This window comes from Pristiophorus japonicus, chromosome 13 (genome assembly GCF_044704955.1).
Source record: "Pristiophorus japonicus isolate sPriJap1 chromosome 13, sPriJap1.hap1, whole genome shotgun sequence".
NCBI classification, from domain to species: domain Eukaryota; kingdom Metazoa; phylum Chordata; class Chondrichthyes; family Pristiophoridae; genus Pristiophorus; species Pristiophorus japonicus.
Genome location: NC_091989.1, coordinates 19543369 through 19561450, shown reverse-complemented (window position 1 = coordinate 19561450; position 18082 = coordinate 19543369). Strand labels below are relative to the sequence as shown.

Here is an 18082-nt window from a genome sequence, read left to right as displayed (position 1 = left end):
GCAGCCCAGTAGGACTCACCACACCAGGTAGCCCAGCAAGGCCAGCTGCACAGCAGCCCAGCGAGGGGCCAAGAAACGATTCATCAAAACCAGCATTTGCACCGAGATGATAAACCAGGGAAAGAAAGGCCCAGATCGACTCACCTTGTAAGTGTTTAATGTTTGTAAACCCCGCTTCCCACCCCACCCCTCGATCTCTACTCCTGATTTCTAAGTGTAGGCAAGGTTTTTCTGAGCATACAAAAATCTACATTTACTCCATTCTAAGTTAGTTTGGAGTAAGTTTTCACTGCCTAAACTTGCAAAACAGGCGTAAGTGGCTGGACACGCCCCCTTTTGAAAAAAAAAATCTGTTCTAAAATGAAACTATTCTAACTCACTGGAACTGGAGCAAATTAAATGCCGAGAATTGCAATTTCTAAGATGCTCCATTCTAAACTAGTTGCTCCAAAAAAATAGGAGCAACTCAGGCCAAAACTTGAGCCCACTGTGCTGTTAGGGATGGAGTTCCAGGATTTTGACCCAACGACGATGCAGGAATGGCAATATGTTTCCAAGTCGGGATGGTGTGTAACTTGGAGGGGAAGTTCCAGGTGATGGTGTTCCCAAACACCTGCTGCCCTTGTCCTTCTAGATGGTAGAGGTCGCAGGTTTTGGAGGTACCGCCGAAAAAGCCTTGATGAGTTGCTGCAGTGCATCTTGTAGATGATACACACTGCAGCCACAGTGTGCCGTTAGTGAAGGGAGTGAATGTTTAAGGTGGTGGACGAGGTGCCAATCAAGCAGGTTGCTTTGTCCTGGATGGTAACGAGCTTCTTGAGTGTTGTTGGAGCTGCACTCATCCAGGCAAGTGGAGAGTAATCTATCACACTCCTGACTTGTGCCTTGTAAAAGTGGAAAGGCTTTGAGGAGTCAGGAGGTGAGACACACGACGCAAAATACTCAGCTTCTGACCTGCTCTTGTTGCCACAGTATTTATGTGGCTGGTCTAGTTAAGTTTCTGGTCAATGGTGATCCTTGGGATGTTGATGGTGGCCCCCAGATTAGACTGCTCCCTCTCGAAGATGAAAGTAAGTTGCTCAGAGGTACCATATTAACTGACAAATGGGATGCTTTTTTTAATGCGAAAATATAATCAATTAATTTTAGAGTGCAGCCGACATAAAATATTTTCAGAGGTGGGTAGTGCACCCTAAATATAGTTTGGAGTGTGGCCTATTTATCAATACTGTCTTCCGATCCAATTAGCAGCCAACTCAAGTGAAGCATTGGCTTGGACTGTTTTGGAAGCGGTCAATTTTCTGCCTCTCAGTCTGGAGCAGCATACAGAATAGGGCTCACTCTTAAGAGGAGGCTATTATGTTAAAAATACTGGGAGGGAAAGAATGATTTTCCAAGCACAATACAGCATGGCTGAGGGAATAAAATCTATCCAATTTCAAATGGGCTGCTTCCCCACCTCTACCAATGTCACTCTGAGCTGTGATAGGTGGTTGACTCTCACTTCATTGGCGTCTTTCTCAAAATGACTCAGCTGGGATGGGGAAACTTGGCAGAGTGGGAGAAATCAAACCTGTATCCTGTATACCATGCCGCTGCATGTTCAGTGTTCCAGTCCCTGTGCCACTAGCTGTGGTACTTTCAAAACCTTTCTTCTTTTTGCCATTGGGGTTTTATTTGGTGACAAAACAGAGTTGGATATGGTGAAAAGAAAACAAGTGTGCTAACTGGAGATGGTTGGTTGGTATATTGGGGAGCTGGCCAAGTCTAGGGGCAGGAATCCTGCGTGTGAATTTCTAGGTGTTCAACCTTTCATCTTTCCAAGGTTCAATGTTTCCCACCTCATCGGGTGCAGGGGGAGAGCAGGAGAGTGCAGTGACTGTGTATTGCCTATCTTTGAAATATTGCCAATAAAATCCTGAGATCAACACCATCTTGTGCTACCATCTGTTGACATCAAGATAAGTGTTTCTCTCTGGCATTGTTAACACTGCTTAAAGGAGTATGAGGGAAGCCCTCTGAATGTCCCTCCTCCTTGTCTGTTCGGCAGTGCCACAGATGAGACCAGGAACTGACTGTGTGGGAAATCATGTGTGTTCTTATATCTTACCAATTTGTGCTTTTCTTTCTTGTTCTAATGAGAGACAAGGGATGAATTCTATGAACTGATAGAATAGGATTTATACAGGCTTTGGAGCTTTGTATTTTTAAGAAAGTGCTCCTCAGTCATTTATTTTATCTAATTAAATCCAACAAGCAAGTCTAGGTTTCTCATATCTCTTCCTACAGAGAATTGGCCACCTTATCAGCTCAATTCTATTTGTATGTGCATGCACACCTGTCTGTGTGTGTACGTGCGCATGTGCGCGCACCCAAATATTCCTTGCCGCTTACATGAAATTAATCTGGGGCAATTTAAATTCAGTTTCTATTAAGAATAGGCCTACGGAGCCAATCTGTGGCCCCTAATTGGCAAACCAAAGAGAGGCCACAGAATGGGTTGTGGAACACTGGTGCAGTAGGGGATGCTCCTGAGGTAGGAGCATTGTTGAATTATTTTATCTGTATTTAAATGCACAATACCTGACCTAGAAGTGCTTGGGGAGCCTAAATTGAAAGGTGTTCCATTCCCCAACACTAACTTAACTTGAAGAGCACAAAATCAGCACAGAAAACAATTTTACAAATCTCCTCTCCATAAAGAACTCAAAACTATCTCAGGAATAGACGTACCTGGTCGGAAGAGAAAAACTGTGGAAGCTCCGATTACAACTGATGTTACTCGCAACGGGGATGAGAGATGTGTCAGACATCATTTTTGATACATCAGTACTCTGGACTCCCAAAGCGGGTAAGTTTTGAACCCTGCAGAAAGAGCATTTATTAAACGAAGTTAATTTCCTCCCTCCTGAAAAAAGTTTAAAATATTCATCACTCAAATCCATTCCCTCCCCTCCTTTCCCATCTAGACAGATACCTTGCAGAGCAGTCTTTCATAAGTCACTTTTATATTAATAATCCACATAATAATCTAGGCTGACACTTCAGCGCAGTACCAAGGGAGAGCTGCAGCATCGGAGGTGCCGTCCTTTAACTTCTGCCTGTTTGGGCTTTGCTCTTAATTTAAATGTACAATACCTGACCTAAGAGAGAGGAGTGTAAAAGCTCTCACGGCACTATTCGAAGAAGACCGAGGTGTTTCCCAGTGCCCTGGGCATCACCTCAACCAACACCATCAAAAATAGATTAACTGGTCATTTATCCGATTGCTGTTTGAGGAACCTTGCCGTACGTAAATTGGTTGCCACATTTAAAGGAAAAAAATTACTTGCACTTTTCATGACCATCGGACATCTCAAAGCGCATTACAGCCAATGAAGTACTTTTGAAGTGTAGTCACTGTTGTAATATAGCAAATGCAGCAGCTAATTTGCACAGCAAGCTTCCACAAACAGCAATGTGATAAGGGCCAGATCATGTGTTTCAGTGATGGTGGTTGAGGGATAAATAGTGGCAAGGACACCAGGGATAACTCCCTACTCTTCTTCGAAGTAACACCATGGGATCTTGTATGTCCACCTGAGAGGGCAGACAGGCCTCGGTTTAATGCCTCATCTGAAAGTTTAATCGTATCCTGGAAGGTTGCGATGAGCCATGATTTAATTGAATGGTGGAACAAGCCCATGGGGCTGAATGGCTTACTCCTGTTCCTATAAAAGAGGGGGATCATCTATCAGATGACAACTTTTTCTTATATTCTGTCTAGGAGTATGTGATACATCCAGATATGGGGGCAATATTCAAAGCTTGGGGCTAGCTCAATTTTATAAAGAGTCAAGAGATTTTGAGCAGAAGACTGTCAAAATAAGGATCATGCTACTGAGAGATGGGTTTTATGCCATGGTTTCCCATGCTGAGTGGGCAGGGAGGTACCCTGCTCCCAGATAGGAGCTGCAAAACAAATCTTGCACTTATATAGTGCCTTTCATGCAAAATATCTTCAAGTACTTTGGAAAGAAAGATCTTGGATTTATACAGCGCATTACCACAAAGTGTTTCATTTTCAATTAGTTACTTTTTGAAGTCTAATCACTGTTGTTACAACACAAAGTTCTATAAATAGAAAATTGACATGAACAACCAGTTAAACTGTTTTCCATTGAGGTAGAAATGTTGGCCAGGACATCAGAAGAATTCTCTTCCCTCCAGTGCCATGGGATCTTTTACATCCACCTGAATTGGACCTTCGTTAAACGATTCATCTGAAAAATGGTACCTTGGACAACACAGCACTCCATCAGTATGGCACTGAAGTGTCAGCCTAGAATATGTGCTCAAAACCTGGAGTGGGACATGATACCTGAAACTTCTGACTCAGACGGAAGCATTAAGTCTGCTTTCAACCGTTATTAGCCGAGGGAGAAACAATGCATAAGACAACTGCTCCCATGAGATCTTTAATGTCCACTGAAAATGGCAGATGGAATTTTGGGTCTTGGGTCTCATCTGTGGGATGACACCTGCAAATAAGGCAGTGCTCCCTCAGAATAGTGTATATTATGTGCAATGGAACAGCTTGCGATTCACTTGTCTAGACTGACCAATGTAGTACAGATATTGAGGGACTGCTACATTGTTAGAAATACTGTTCCTCAGATGAGACCAAAGCTCCATTTGCCTGTTTCAGTGGTTCAGGTGGATGTTAAGGATCTTACTGTGAAGGAACCAGTGGAAGGGTAGGCCAGATGGACCAATAGTTTTCTCCTGACCACAACATTACTATGTTACTATGTTAAAATGGCTGTCACATTTACCCACTAGCAGTCACTGCATTTCAAAAACAATTCAGAGAATTCATTGAATATGAAGCATTTCTGTGAGGTGTGCTAAGGTATTATGTAAATTTAAGTCTTTCTTTCTCTCTGTCAGTATTTTCTTTTTTTCTCTGTGGGAATTTGAATAGCCTTCCCTCACCATCTGTCCCTCATTCTTTCAATTGGTCCAATATTGAGAACCAACTGTGCAGTGAACTACAGTCTCAAACCTGTATCCTCACATTCCATACAATATAGAACTGAAAAACACCAGCAGGATTCCACGCTCAAATATACTTTTCTTGTACTACAAAAATTGATCTAATAATTAAAAGGGAAATGTTACCATCAGTAATATATTAAAAATCAAGTACATTTATGGTTGACCATAACATTGGTGCTTCATGCACAATCCACACATAATAAGCACTTTATTGAACTGCGGTCCTCTGAAGTGCTGATAACCTGATGTGGAACCCACAATTACATTCAGAATCCCTGGGCTATGGAGAATGATAATATGCTATTGATCCCTATCCAGTCACTCCTGCTGGATAGTGCATGTGTTTGGATCAGGCTCAGCTTCTCATGCCTCCATAACTGAATAACTCGCTCACACTAAAAGGGAGCAATTTTAACCTAACTTGCCAGGTGGGATCCTGGCAGGATCGGTGCAAGGATGGTTTTACACCGCGCCCGTAGCCATTGGACTGTAATATTGGCCGGGGTGCAAATCCAGCATTATACCTGAAACCGTTGATTTCACGCCAAGCAAATTAGGTGATGGTTGCTGCCTTAGTGGTCAGGTTCAAACGCAAAGAAAGGCTGAGATGCCAGAGGCCTGCTGATGTCTGTGGAACCACATGTTTTAACATAACACCGTGCTTTCAGGAGAGGAAGAATTGAGGAGGAGAAAAAAAAACAAGGTGAACAGGCAAGTTGAGTTTTTATTCAGTCACAAAGCAGGAGCACTGATCCACCAGCCGCCAGCTAACATAATACTCTCCCTCAGTGAGTTAGGAGTTTACCCAAGGACTGCAGCACCACATGGAAAGGTCAGAGAACTGAATGGAAAAAGTATATATTCCAAGTCCCTAGTGAGTGACGGAAACCTTTGCCGGCAATTCTTTAATTCTGTCAGCAGTTTGCACGGCGAGTACAGAGTGAGGCGCGGTGGCATTGCTGCAGGCAGCAATGTGAGACTTCTTTGAAGAGCAAAATTTTGCAGTACTAGCCAACCAAAGCGGTCAGTGTATGGAAGGCTCCCGCCACCCCATGAATCAACCTGTATATACGGTACTTTCATTTTCATTTGCAGCATTAACTGTTTACAGCGTGAATTTACAATGTTTTTAATCACGATTGTTTTCTGGGGCCAGCTCAGACTTATACCAAGCTACTTTGAAAGTTACTCACCAGCTCGCCAATCTGGACTTAACATATACGTACCCTATTTGCTGGGTGTAGCAAAATTATGAATGTGTTTATAATGAAAACGTTTATTATTTTCCTACATCAAACTCACAGGGGGAATAATCCCCTACTGTGTGTGCAACCCGAAGGTTCAGCACACTAAGAACAGGCAGAGATGGCATTGGGGGCAGCAGGATTCTTCAGTGACATATTGGTACTGTGCATGTATTAAAGTAAAGTGGAGTCAAATTATCATGGCAGTGCTAATATTTGGACCACTGTTCTTTTTGATATATACTAATGATCTGAACTTGGGTATGCAGGATATAATTTCAAAGTTTACTGATGACATAAAACTAGTAAATGTAGTAAACAATGTGGAGGAGTGTGACAGATTTCAGGACTGGTGAAATGGGCAGACACATGGCAGATGAAATTTAATACAGAGAAGTGTGAAGTGACATATTTTGGTAGGAAGAATAAGGAGAGGCAATATAAACGAAATGGTACAATTTTAAAGGGGGTTCAGGAAGAGAGAGATCTGGGTGTGTATGTACACAAATATTTCAAGGTCAAGTTGAGAAAGCTGTTAAAATAGCATATGGGATCCTTGGATTTATTAATAGAAACATAGTGTACGAAAGCAAGTTATGCTAAACCTTTATAAAACACTGGTTAAGTCTCAGCATTCAATTCCGGGCGCCACACTTTAAGAAGAATGTCAAGACCTTAGGGCCCAAGTTTCCCTAAAGAAAAATAATGGCGCTCACTTAACTGGACGTCTGTTTTTTTCTGGCCCCTCAGCGCTGAAAATAAAAATGCAGAGTTTTCTCACCACTTGCGCACCCTCTGGCACCAGTGCTACCCAATCTGAACTCATAGGGCGGAGCCTCCAATGTGCGCCTAAACCGCACAGTGCATGCGCTGGAAAAAAAACGGGCACCAAATTGTGCGTGTGCACTGTGCATGTACAAAAAAACAATGTTTATTAAACCCACTGCGCATGCGCGTTGCACATGCACACACAAAAAATTGCACATGCGCAGTAGAAACTATTTAAAAAAAACAGCACATGTGGGGACTGTGTGGATCACCATTGCGAATTAGCTTCGATCACGAGATGGCTGCAATGGAAGGGCACAGAGAAGGCGAAAGGACCAGAGAAAGGGGAAACGGTAAGGGCAAAGAGATTACTCACGGAAGAAATTAAGCCTCTGGTAGACTTGATTGAGAGTAGATAGGATGGTCTTGAGAACAAGGGGAGTTTCGGTAAAAATAAGCTTAAACCGTCTGCACTCGCAAAAGTTTGGGACCAGGTCGCAGTTGAGTTTAATGGAATGTGCATGACCCCGAGAACCGGTGCGAGGCGGGACCTCGAACAAGCAGTGACTGTAAGTAATACGATAAACTTACATTTATTTGAGCTTTTAAATATATGTATGTTCATGCACGACAATAACATCGCTGAGGCGTGAGTCCGGGGATCAGCAGAGGCCTATAAAAGGCCATGAGAGGCAGCGGGAGTTCGTGGTCGCTGAGGCGTGAGTCCGGGGATCAGCAGAGGCCTATAAAAGGCCGCGAGAGGCAGCGGGAGTTCGTGGTCGCTGAGGCGTGAGTCCGGGGATCAGCAGAGGCCTATTAAAGGCCGCGAGAGGCAGCGGGAGTTCGTGGTCGCTGAGGCGTGAGTCCGGGGATCAGCAGAGGCCTATAAAAGGCCGCGAGAGGCAGCGGGAGTTCGTGGTCACTGAGGCGTGAGTCCGGGGATCAGCAGAGGCCTATAAAAGGCGTACTTGTGCAGCTACAGGGAGAAGGCAAAAAAGAAGTAGAAAGAAACAGAAAGGTGATGTCACAGCCTCGGGGGTAAGGGATTGGCCGGTGATTGGTGAGTAGTTTTTCTTTTTCTTTTTTATATTAGTCAGTAACTTTTAACATTGTTGTTGCCAATTTAAGTGTATCTAAGGGTTAAGTTATGGCAGGAGAGCTCGGTCGGGTGTTATGCTCCTCCTGTACCATGTGGGAACTCGGGGACACTTCCGGAATTGGAGCTGAGGGTGGATTCACTCTGGAGCATCCACGATGCTGAGAATGACATGAGTAGCACGTGTAGCGAGTTGGTCATACCGCAGGAGAAGGGTCCACAGCCAGATAGGGAATGGAAGACCAGCAGGAAGAGTAGTGCAAGGAAGGTAGTGCAGGGGTCCCCTGTGGTCAACCCCCTGCAAAACAGATACACTGCTTTGAGTACTGTTGGGGGGGGATGACTCATCAGGGGAGGGCAGCAGCAGCCAAGTTCATGGCACCGTGGCTGGCTCTGTTGCACAGGAGGGCAGAAAAAAGAGTGCGAGAGCGATAGTGATAGAGGATTCAATGGTGAGGGGAATAGATAGGCGTTTCTGCGGCCGGAAACGAGACTCCAGGATGGTATGTTGCCTCCCTGGTGCAAGGATCAAGGATGTCTCAGAGCGGGTGTAGGACATTCTAAAAAGGGAGGGAGAACAGCCAGTTGTCGTGGTGCACATTGGTACCAACGACATAGGTAAAAAAAAGGGATGAGGTCCTACGAAACGAATTTAAGGAGCTAGGAGCTAAATTAAAAAGTAGGACCTCAAAAGTAGTAATCTCGGGATTTCTACCAGTGCCACGTGCTAGTCAGAGTAGGAATCGCAGGATAGCGCAGATGAATACGTGGCTTGAGCAGTGGTGCAGCAGGGAGGGATTCAAATTCCTGGGGCATTGGAACCGGTTCTGGGGGAGGTGGGACCAGTACAAACCGGACGGTCTGCACCTGGGCAGGACCGGAACCAATGTCCTCGGGGGAGTGTTTGCTAGTGCTGTAGGGGAGGAGTTAAACTAATATGGCAGGGGGATGGGAACCAATGCAGGGAGACAGAGGGAAACAAAAAGGAGGCAAAAGCAAAAGACAGAAAGGAGATGAGGAAAAGTGGAGGGCAGAGAAACCCAAGGCAAAGAACAAAAAGGGCCACTGTACAGCAAAATTCTAAAAGGACAAAGGGTGTTAAAAAAACAAGCCTGAAGGCTTTGTGTCTTAATGCAAGGAGTATCCGCAATAAGGTGGATGAATTAACTGTGCAAATAGATGTTAACAAATATGATGTGATTGGGATTACGGAGACGTGGCTCCAGGATGATCAGGGCTGGGAACTCAACATCCAGGGGTATTCAACATTCAGGAAGGATAGAATAAAAGGAAAAGAAGGTGGGGTAGCATTGCTGGTTAAAGAGGAGATTAATGCAATAGTTAGGAAAGACATTAGCTTGGATGATGTGGAATCTATATGGGTAGAACTGCAGAACACCAAAGGGCAAAAAACATTAGTGGGAGTTGTGTACAGACCTCCAAACAGTAGTAGTGATGTTGGGGAGGGCATCAAACAGGAAATTAGGGGTGCATGCAATAAAGGTGCAGCAGTTATAATGGGTGACTTTAATATGCACATAGATTGGGCTAACCAAACTGGAAGCAATACGGTGGAGGAGGATTTCCTGGAGTGCATAAGGGATGGTTTTCTAGACCAATATGTCGAGGAACCAACTAGGGGGGAGGTCATCTTAGACTGGGTGTTGTGTAATGAGAGAGGATTAATTAGCAATCTCATTGTGCGAGGCCCCTTGGGGAAGAGTGACCATAATATGGTGGAATTTTGCATTAGGATGGAGAATGAAACAGTTAATTCAGAGACCATGGTCCAGAACTTAAAGAAGGGTAACTTTGAAGGTATGAGGCGTGAATTGGCTAGGATATATTGGCGAATGATACTTAAGGGGTTGACTGTGGATGGGCAATGGCAGACATTTAGAGACCGCATGGATGAACTACAACAATTGTACATTTCTGTCTGGCGTAAAAATAAAAAAGGGAAGGTGGCTCAACCGTGGCTATCAAGGGAAATCAGGGATAGTATTAAAGCCAAGGAAGTGGCATACAAATTGGCCAGAAATAGCAGCGAACCCAGGGACTGGGAGAAATTTAGAACTCAGCAGAGGAGGACAAAGGGTTTGATTAGGGCAGGGAAAATGGAGTACGAGAAGAAGCTTGCAGGGAACATTAAGGCGGATTGCAAAAGTTTCTATAGATATGTAAAGAGAAAAAGGTTAGTAAAGACAAACGTAGGTCCTCTGCAGTCAGAGTCAGGGGAAGTCATAACGGGGAACAAAGAAATGGCAGACCAATTGAACAAGTACTTTGGTTCGGTATTCACTAAGGAGGACACAAACAACCTTCCGGATATAAAAGGGGTCCAGAGGGTCTAGTAAGGAGAAGGAACTGAGGGAAATCTTTATTAGTCGGGAAATTGTATTGGGGAAATTGATGGGATTGAAGGCCGATAAATCCCCAGGGCCTGATGGACTGCATCCCAGAGTACTTAAGGAGGTGGCCTTGGAAATAGTGGATGCATTGACAGTCATTTTCCAACATTCCATTGACTCTGGATCAGTTCCTATCGAGTGGAGGGTAGCCAATGTAACCCCACTTTTTAAAAAAGGAGAGAGAAAACAGGGAATTATGGACCGGTCAGCCTGACCTCAGTAGTGGGTAAAATGATGGAATCAATTATTAAGGATGTCATAGCAGCGCATTTGGAAAAAGGTGACATGATAGGTCCAAGTCAGCATGGATTTGTGAAAGGGAAATCATGCTTGACAAATCTTCTGGAATTTTTTGAGGATGTTTCCAGTAGAGTGGACAAGGGAGAACCAGTTGATGTGGTATATTTGGACTTTCAGAAGGCTTTCGACAAGGTCCCACACAAGAGATTAATGTGCAAAGTTAAAGCACATGGGATTGGGGGTAGTGTGCTGATGTGGATTGAGAACTGGTTGTCAGACAGGAAGCAAAGAGTAGGAGTAAATGGGTACTTTTCAGAATGGCAGGCAGTGACTAGTGGGGTACCGCAAGGTTCTGTGCTGGGGCCCCAGCTGTTTACATTGTACATTAATGATTTAGACGAGGGGATTAAATGTAGTATCTCCAAATTTGCGGATGACACTAAGTTGGGTGGCAGTGTGAGCTGCGAGGAGGATGCTATGAGGCTGCAGAGTGACTTGGATAGGTTAGGTGAGTGGGCAAATGCATGGCAGATGAAGTATAATGTCGATAAATGTGAGGTTATCCACTCTGGTGGTAAAAACAGAGAGACAGACTATTATCTGAATGGTGACAGATTAGGAAAAGGGGAGGTGCAATGAGACCTGGGTGTCATGGTACATCAGTCATTGAAGGTTGGCATGCAGGTACAGCACGTGGTTAAGAAAGCAAATGGCATGTTGGCCTTCATAGCGAGGGGATTTGAGTACAGAGGCAGGGAGGTGTTGCTACAGTTGTTCAGGGCCTTGGTGAGGCCACACCTGGAGTATTGTGTACAGTTTTGGTTTCCTAACTTGAGGAAGGACATTCTTGCTATTGAGGGAGTGCAGCGAAGATTCACCAGACTGATTCCCGGGATGGTGGGACTGACCTATCAAGAAAGACTGGATCAACTGGGCTTGTATTCACTGGAGTTCAGAAGAATGAGAGGGGACCTCATAGAAACGTTTAAAATTCTGACGGGTTTAGACAGGTTAGATGCAGGAAGAATGTTCCCAATGTTGGGGAAGTCCAGAACCAGGGGTCACAGTCTGAGGATAAGGGGTAAGCCATTTAGGACCGAGATGAGGAGAAACTTCTTCACCCAGAGAGTGGTGAACCTGTGGAATTCTCTACCACAGAAAGTAGTTGAGGCCAATTCACTAAATATATTCAAAAGGGAGTTAGATGAAGTCCTTACTACTCGGGGGATCAAGGGGTATGACGAGAAAGCAGGTACTGAAGTTGCATGTTCAGCCATGAACTCATTGAATGGCGGTGCAGGCTAGAAGGGCTGAATGGCCTACTCCTGCACCTATTTTCTATGTTTCTATGTTTCGATCTGTAAATGTGATCAATCAGTGAGAGGATCAGAAGGACCCTCTCTTAAAAAGTTCCATTTTCATCTTTGTAGAGTATGGTGTCACAGATCAACTGAGAACGGTAACAAACTGGAAGATGTCTGCCTAGTAGGCTGTAACTAACAGCCGTGGAGCAGAGGATAGCGTCAATGATTAAATGTCACAGGAGAAGACCAACAATCAATGCGGAAGCTGGGCCCAGTTTTCCATTAGAGGGTAAGCCCTGCAATTGCACAGTCTGGATTGGCTAAATGTTACGTACTGCATGTGCTTCCTCAATGCTGCTAACCAAGCATCTATCTTTTGTTTCGCAGAGGTTGAGCATCAGGAGACAGAAGGTGCACCTGAAGTTGAAGGAGAGAATGTTCACGAAACCGCCACACCAGATATTCCAATTCAGGAGAATGATGGGCAGCAAGAAGTCATAGACAACGAGATGGTTACCCTGGATTTGCAGGTGCTGAACCCCTCGAGGATTCCAAGCCCTTTCATGAGTGAATCAAGCGAGAGGACTTTTCTAGGTGTGACGTCTGAGGCTGCGGGTACAAGTGTGTCGCAGCAAGCCACACCTGTGAGACATCATGGGAAGGCGAACTCCAGACCTGATGCAGAAACACTGGATTCGGAGAACATAGGACATCTTGTGGGGATGAACGGGGAGAACATCCAATAATCTCGATTGCTCCTGGAAACCTTTGGTGGGGTGAGGGCAGAGTTGGGAGGATGTCATTACAGATGGAAAGACTTTCAGGACGGTTGAACGAGGTAGTATTGGCAATAGGGGGGCTCACCCAGGCTGTCATTAATGCAAGGAGCGCTTTCTACTCTGCACCAAAATCAAGGGTTGATCCTGAGGCCGAGGTTGACTACGAAGAGGAACCCAAGCATTCCACAATGACACATTATGGCTCTGTCCCTGTTGTAACCCAGCAGCAAGAAATGCCACGCCGGAAAAGAAACAGATTACACCTGGAGGTATGAGGGGGGCAAGGAAGCAGAAGTCTGTAACTACAGGCACCCACAGGGGTAGCGACATCTACTGGGGCAGGATTGGCGCACGGCACTACGGAGGACAATAGATGGCTTGTTTGTTTTTTGGTTGCTTTAGTTGGTTGTTCTTTTTAAAGATTGCCACGGTTTTGAATAAAGTTTTTAAAGTTATGAAGGTTTAAAGAAAAGTAATGTTAAGCTAATTACAACTGTGCTGTACAAATGTTTAATAAACATTTTAATTTTGGATTTTTAACCTGATTCCTGCACTTCATTTTTTAATGCTGCACTAATAAATATTACAGGATAACCGGACTCAACATGTAAAATGGCCTCACCCCTTGCAACCTATTGGTTTAAATGATACAGGAGCAGGTTCCAGTACTAAGGTGTTCATGGTTCCTGCCTTGTTCTGGATCACTGATACATGCAACGAAGTACATGGTGCATGTATCAGTGACCTTGACCCAGTCTGGATCCATCAACAACTTAGTATTATTGTCCACCTAAGCACTCCAACACTCCGTTAAAACAGACAAGATTTGTGGTGGGAATATTTAATAAACATAATGTAATGTCCACCTAAGCACTCCAATACTCCATAAAAACATAACAGATTTGTGGTGGGATAATTTATTTTATACAATGTAATGTTCCACCTTTATTAGAAATCACTGCTGCTTCCCTATGAGCCTGGAGTGTCTTGCACTGTCTTTTTATGCAGACCCTCGGCCTGGGATAGCAGTGGGTCACGTGGGTGGAGGACCTTCGGCCTGGGATAGCAGCGGGCCACGTGGGTGAAGGAGCTTTGGCCGGGGGCTAGCAGCGGCTGCAGTCGACATCGAGAAAAAGTGGAAGGCTGCCCTTGTTGTGCAGTGAAAAGAAGACTGCTTTGAAAACCTGTTGGATGTCTACAAAGATTCTGGAAACTGTTGGATTATCTTGGTTGGAAATTTCTTCAAAGATTTTTGGACCCAGAGACACCACTGGAATTTTTTTTTCTTCAATGGCATGGCCTGATTACACTCAACATAGAAGGGGCAGCATTTTTGGTAAGTTTAGATTTCACTTTTTTTTTAAACTTACATACAGCTCCTGTTGCATTTTTTATTTTGCTGAAACTTTAATTATGTCAGGGAGTCCATTCGGCCAGGGAGAGGAGCGGGCCAGCGCAGATTTCTGTCAGTGAAGGTCATGGGTTTTGCCTACGGTGCATGTCGGGTCTGTGCGCAGGATCTAAAAATTTATTTTGGGAGGAAACTTGGCCCCATGCCCAGAAATGACACAGGAGCGTTCTTTGCAGGTACACCAGCGGCAGAATATTTGGCGCCAAACATTCTGGTGCTGGTAGTAGACGCCGGTGCACCAACATTGGGCAATCTTCAAACTGATTTTCAGCACCAAAACAATCACTGGGCGCCGAAAAAACAGCGCCCAGTGCTGGGGAAAATTTGGGCCCTAGGGTGGGTGCAGAAGAGATTTACGAGAATGGTACCAGGGATGAGGGACTTCAGTTATTTGGAGAGACTGGAGAAGCTGGGGTTGTTCTCTTCAGAGCAGAGAAGGTTAAGAGGAGCTTTGATAGAGGTGTGCAAAATCATGAACAGTTTTGATAGAGTAAATAAAGAGAAACTGTTTCCAGTTGCAGAAGGGTCAACAACTAAAGGACACAGATTTAAAGTGATTGGTTGGCAAAAGAACCAGAAGCAACATGAGGAAATTTTTTTTTTAGGCAGCCAGTTGTCATGATCTGGACTGCACAGCTTGAAAGGGCAGTGGAAGCAGATTCAACAGTAACTTTCAAAAGGGAACTGGATAAATACTTGAAGGGAAATAAATTACAGAGCTATGGGGAAAAAGCGAGGAAGTGGGCACTAATTGCATTGTTCTTTCAAAGAGCCAGCACAGGCACGATGGGCCGAATGGCCTTCTGTGCTGTGCCATACTATGATTTATGGTCCACACGAGCCTCCTCCTACCCTACTTCATCTAACTCTAGAATCATAGAATAATTACAACACAGACCATTCTGCCCATGCTGGCTCTCTGCAAGAACACCTCAGCTAGTCCCACTCCCCGTAGCCCAGCAATTTGTTTTACTTCAGGTACGTATCCAATTTCCTTTTGAAAGCCACAATTGAGTCTGCCTCCACCATCCTTTGATTTTAATTTTGAACACCTCTATCAAATCCCCACTCAACCTTCTCTGTTCTAAGGAGAAACAACCCCAGCTTCCCTAGTCTATCCACGTAACTGAAGTCCCCCATGCTGGGAATAACTCTTGTAAATCTTTTCTGCACCCTCTCTAAGGCCTTCACATCCTTCCTGAAGTGTGGTGCCCAGAAATGGACACAGTACTCCAGTTGAGGCCAAACCAGTGTTTTATAAAGGTTCATCATTACTTCCTTGCTTTTGTACTCTATGCCTCGATTTATGAAGCCCAGGATCCTGTATGCTTCTTTAAGCACTTTCTCAACCCTATAAAAGTGACAAAAAAGGTTGCCACTGCGCCGATCTGCTAAAAGTATGTGTGCCCAAGGCTTCAGTTGAGGACAGGATTGGACTCATCTACAAAGCATCTCACGTTGGAAAGCCCATTACCACTTATGTTATAGGCTTACATAAGAGTCCGTGCTGGGGGTGGGATGTACCAGTGAGTTGCCGGTGTCTGCTAAATGGTACACTAATGAGAGTCACCTTCAACAGAGAAAGGAGGAAAATGTTGGCAGTGGAGAAATTACATAACACCACCCCTGCCCCAACACACACACAAAAAAGAGAATTAGCATCTTGCCACTGATGGGCGGAGTCCATGTAACAGAGTGTTGATGTATTAATAAGCGGTCCTACCCGCATAGAAATAAAGGGCTGGATTTTACGGTGATGTGCGCTTCTGTTTTTGCCCCGGAGGGGCAGCAATGGCGGTGATGAGCTCTTCTGAGTGGGCGGGCGGGCAGTCAGCTTCCAGCGCCCTGCTGGGATTTTCGGGGCTGCTTTTGTGGGGGGCGTGGAGCTGTACTGTCCAAAAGAGTTGAGCCAGTGTGCAATGCCCCTGATTGTGACACCGGCTCGCTTTTTGACTCCCGCCCGACCCACACGCCCCACAGCACGCCCTGCTGGGACCGCTGTGAAAATGGGCGGTCCAACCTGTACCGACTGCAGTGAGATAAGCAATGTCCACCTCAGGTAAGTGTGTTTGTTTTTTCTTTTCTTTTTTTTTTGCGATTTAGGTTGTGGTGGCGTGGGCTATGGATTGGGGTTGTTTTTGGTGTTTTTTTTCCAAGTTTTTCTTTTCTCCCCAGGCCTCTCTTCGTGTGCTCCCAGCCCAGCTCTTTAGCTCGGGGTTTTCCCATGCTCAGCTGGCCTAGCATCCTAAGAGAGGTGTACAATGCCTCCCTTAGCGCTCCGCCCCACACTCAGGGCCTTGCTGCCCAATTTTGATGACTGAAGCACAAACTGTTCCCGGGCGCAATCTTTACCGCCCCGCCGCCATTACCGTCCCAAAATCAGCAAAAACGAAAATCCAGCCCATAGTGTTAATACATCTGGTGAAACTGATACATTTCTAACCCCCTCCATTAGGAATGGAATAATGTCATGTTGGTGAACTGCAGTTCTGGTCAACACACTGAGCTGAATCCCAGAGGAATGCAGGTACCTTTTGAACAGGGAGGCGTATGCATGTGGAGTTCTTCCCATCACAGCCTCCCGTGCCACCTTCTGGCGTTGATCAATAGAAAATTGTTCCTAAATAACAAAGAAAATCAACTTGAAGATAATGTTGAGAAAGATATCTAAATGTGGTACATAAAACCAAACCAGAACTCATAAATAATGGATAAAAGAAAGCATATTCTACCCACTGGAATTTATGCAACTATTTAATCCCAATATATTTCTTCCATAAAGTGGAAATTTTATTGTGGTTATTAATGCTACTATTACGGTAGTGACAGCTGTGCTTGTATATCAGTCTATGTACACAGAGATCACAATTTATCATAATTAAAGTTTTTTTTTGAACCACAGTGACATGATACATGCAAGTTCAGGGACTCAATAGAAGGTATATGCTTATAGTTTCTGAACTAATATACAGAATTGAATGGATAGAACTACCAGCTATAATAATTTTAAAAATAAGTAAATAAATAAGTTAGAGCACTGGAAGTTCAAGGTAACTCCATAGTACAAGTCACGGTGAAATCAGAATTAGTGATATAAACTGTTGTAACTATGCCGTGATGCTTCTTTGATACAGGTGCATTCACCCCGTGTAAGCCAACAACATCCAGCATTTATAGTGTTCTTAACATAGTGAACATCCCAAGACATACCACAGAGGTGAGAACAAATGCTGGGCTGGAGATTTGGAGGAGGTAACCAAAGATGTGGCTGAAAAGATAGGTTGGAGAGATTTGAAGGTAGCATGGCGGAGGGTTTAGAGAGAGACTTTCGGAGCCAAGATGGCTAAAAGCTTGATAGATTGCACTGTGGGTGAAAGAGGTCAGAGTTGAAAGAGGGGAGGGTACAGGTTGGCATGTAGGGCTGAAGGAGATTGCAGAAATAGGCAATACAGTGAGTCTGTGGATTTTGTCCCATCAACTTGAAAATTATGAGAGTGGGGAATAAGGTTAGAATTATGGGCAAGAGTTTTCCTAGTAGTCGAGTCAGTTAAGGCACTGCCACAAGCCAGCGTTACCACTCATGATCATTGTATTGGGCCCATGCTGGGAAATACACATCTGGATGTTGGGGGAGAGCAGCATTGGGCTCAACTGTAATGTCATCCAATTCCAAACTCAAAAGGATGAAACGTTGTCTTCTTTGTCTGGAATGAATCCCTCGCAGGAATAGCCACATGGTCCAAACTGCCCTGAATTCAGGACAAATTGGCAATCTCACTCTGAGAACCTCCA

At 44.6% G+C, this 18082-nt stretch overlaps 1 protein-coding gene across 2 annotated transcripts in view; it reads right to left on the bottom strand.

Moving 5' to 3' along the window:
• Positions 1-18082, bottom strand: part of lrguk (leucine-rich repeats and guanylate kinase domain containing) — a 161564-nt gene that overhangs the window by 19599 nt on the left and 123883 nt on the right. For both annotated transcript variants that reach the window (XM_070897192.1, XM_070897193.1), the window contains 2 exons: positions 16822-16910; positions 2734-2865 (listed from right to left, as the gene is read on the bottom strand). In XM_070897192.1, coding sequence (XP_070753293.1) covers positions 2734-2865; positions 16822-16910 — 221 coding nt within the window. The remainder of the gene's footprint in view (positions 1-2733; positions 2866-16821; positions 16911-18082) is intronic.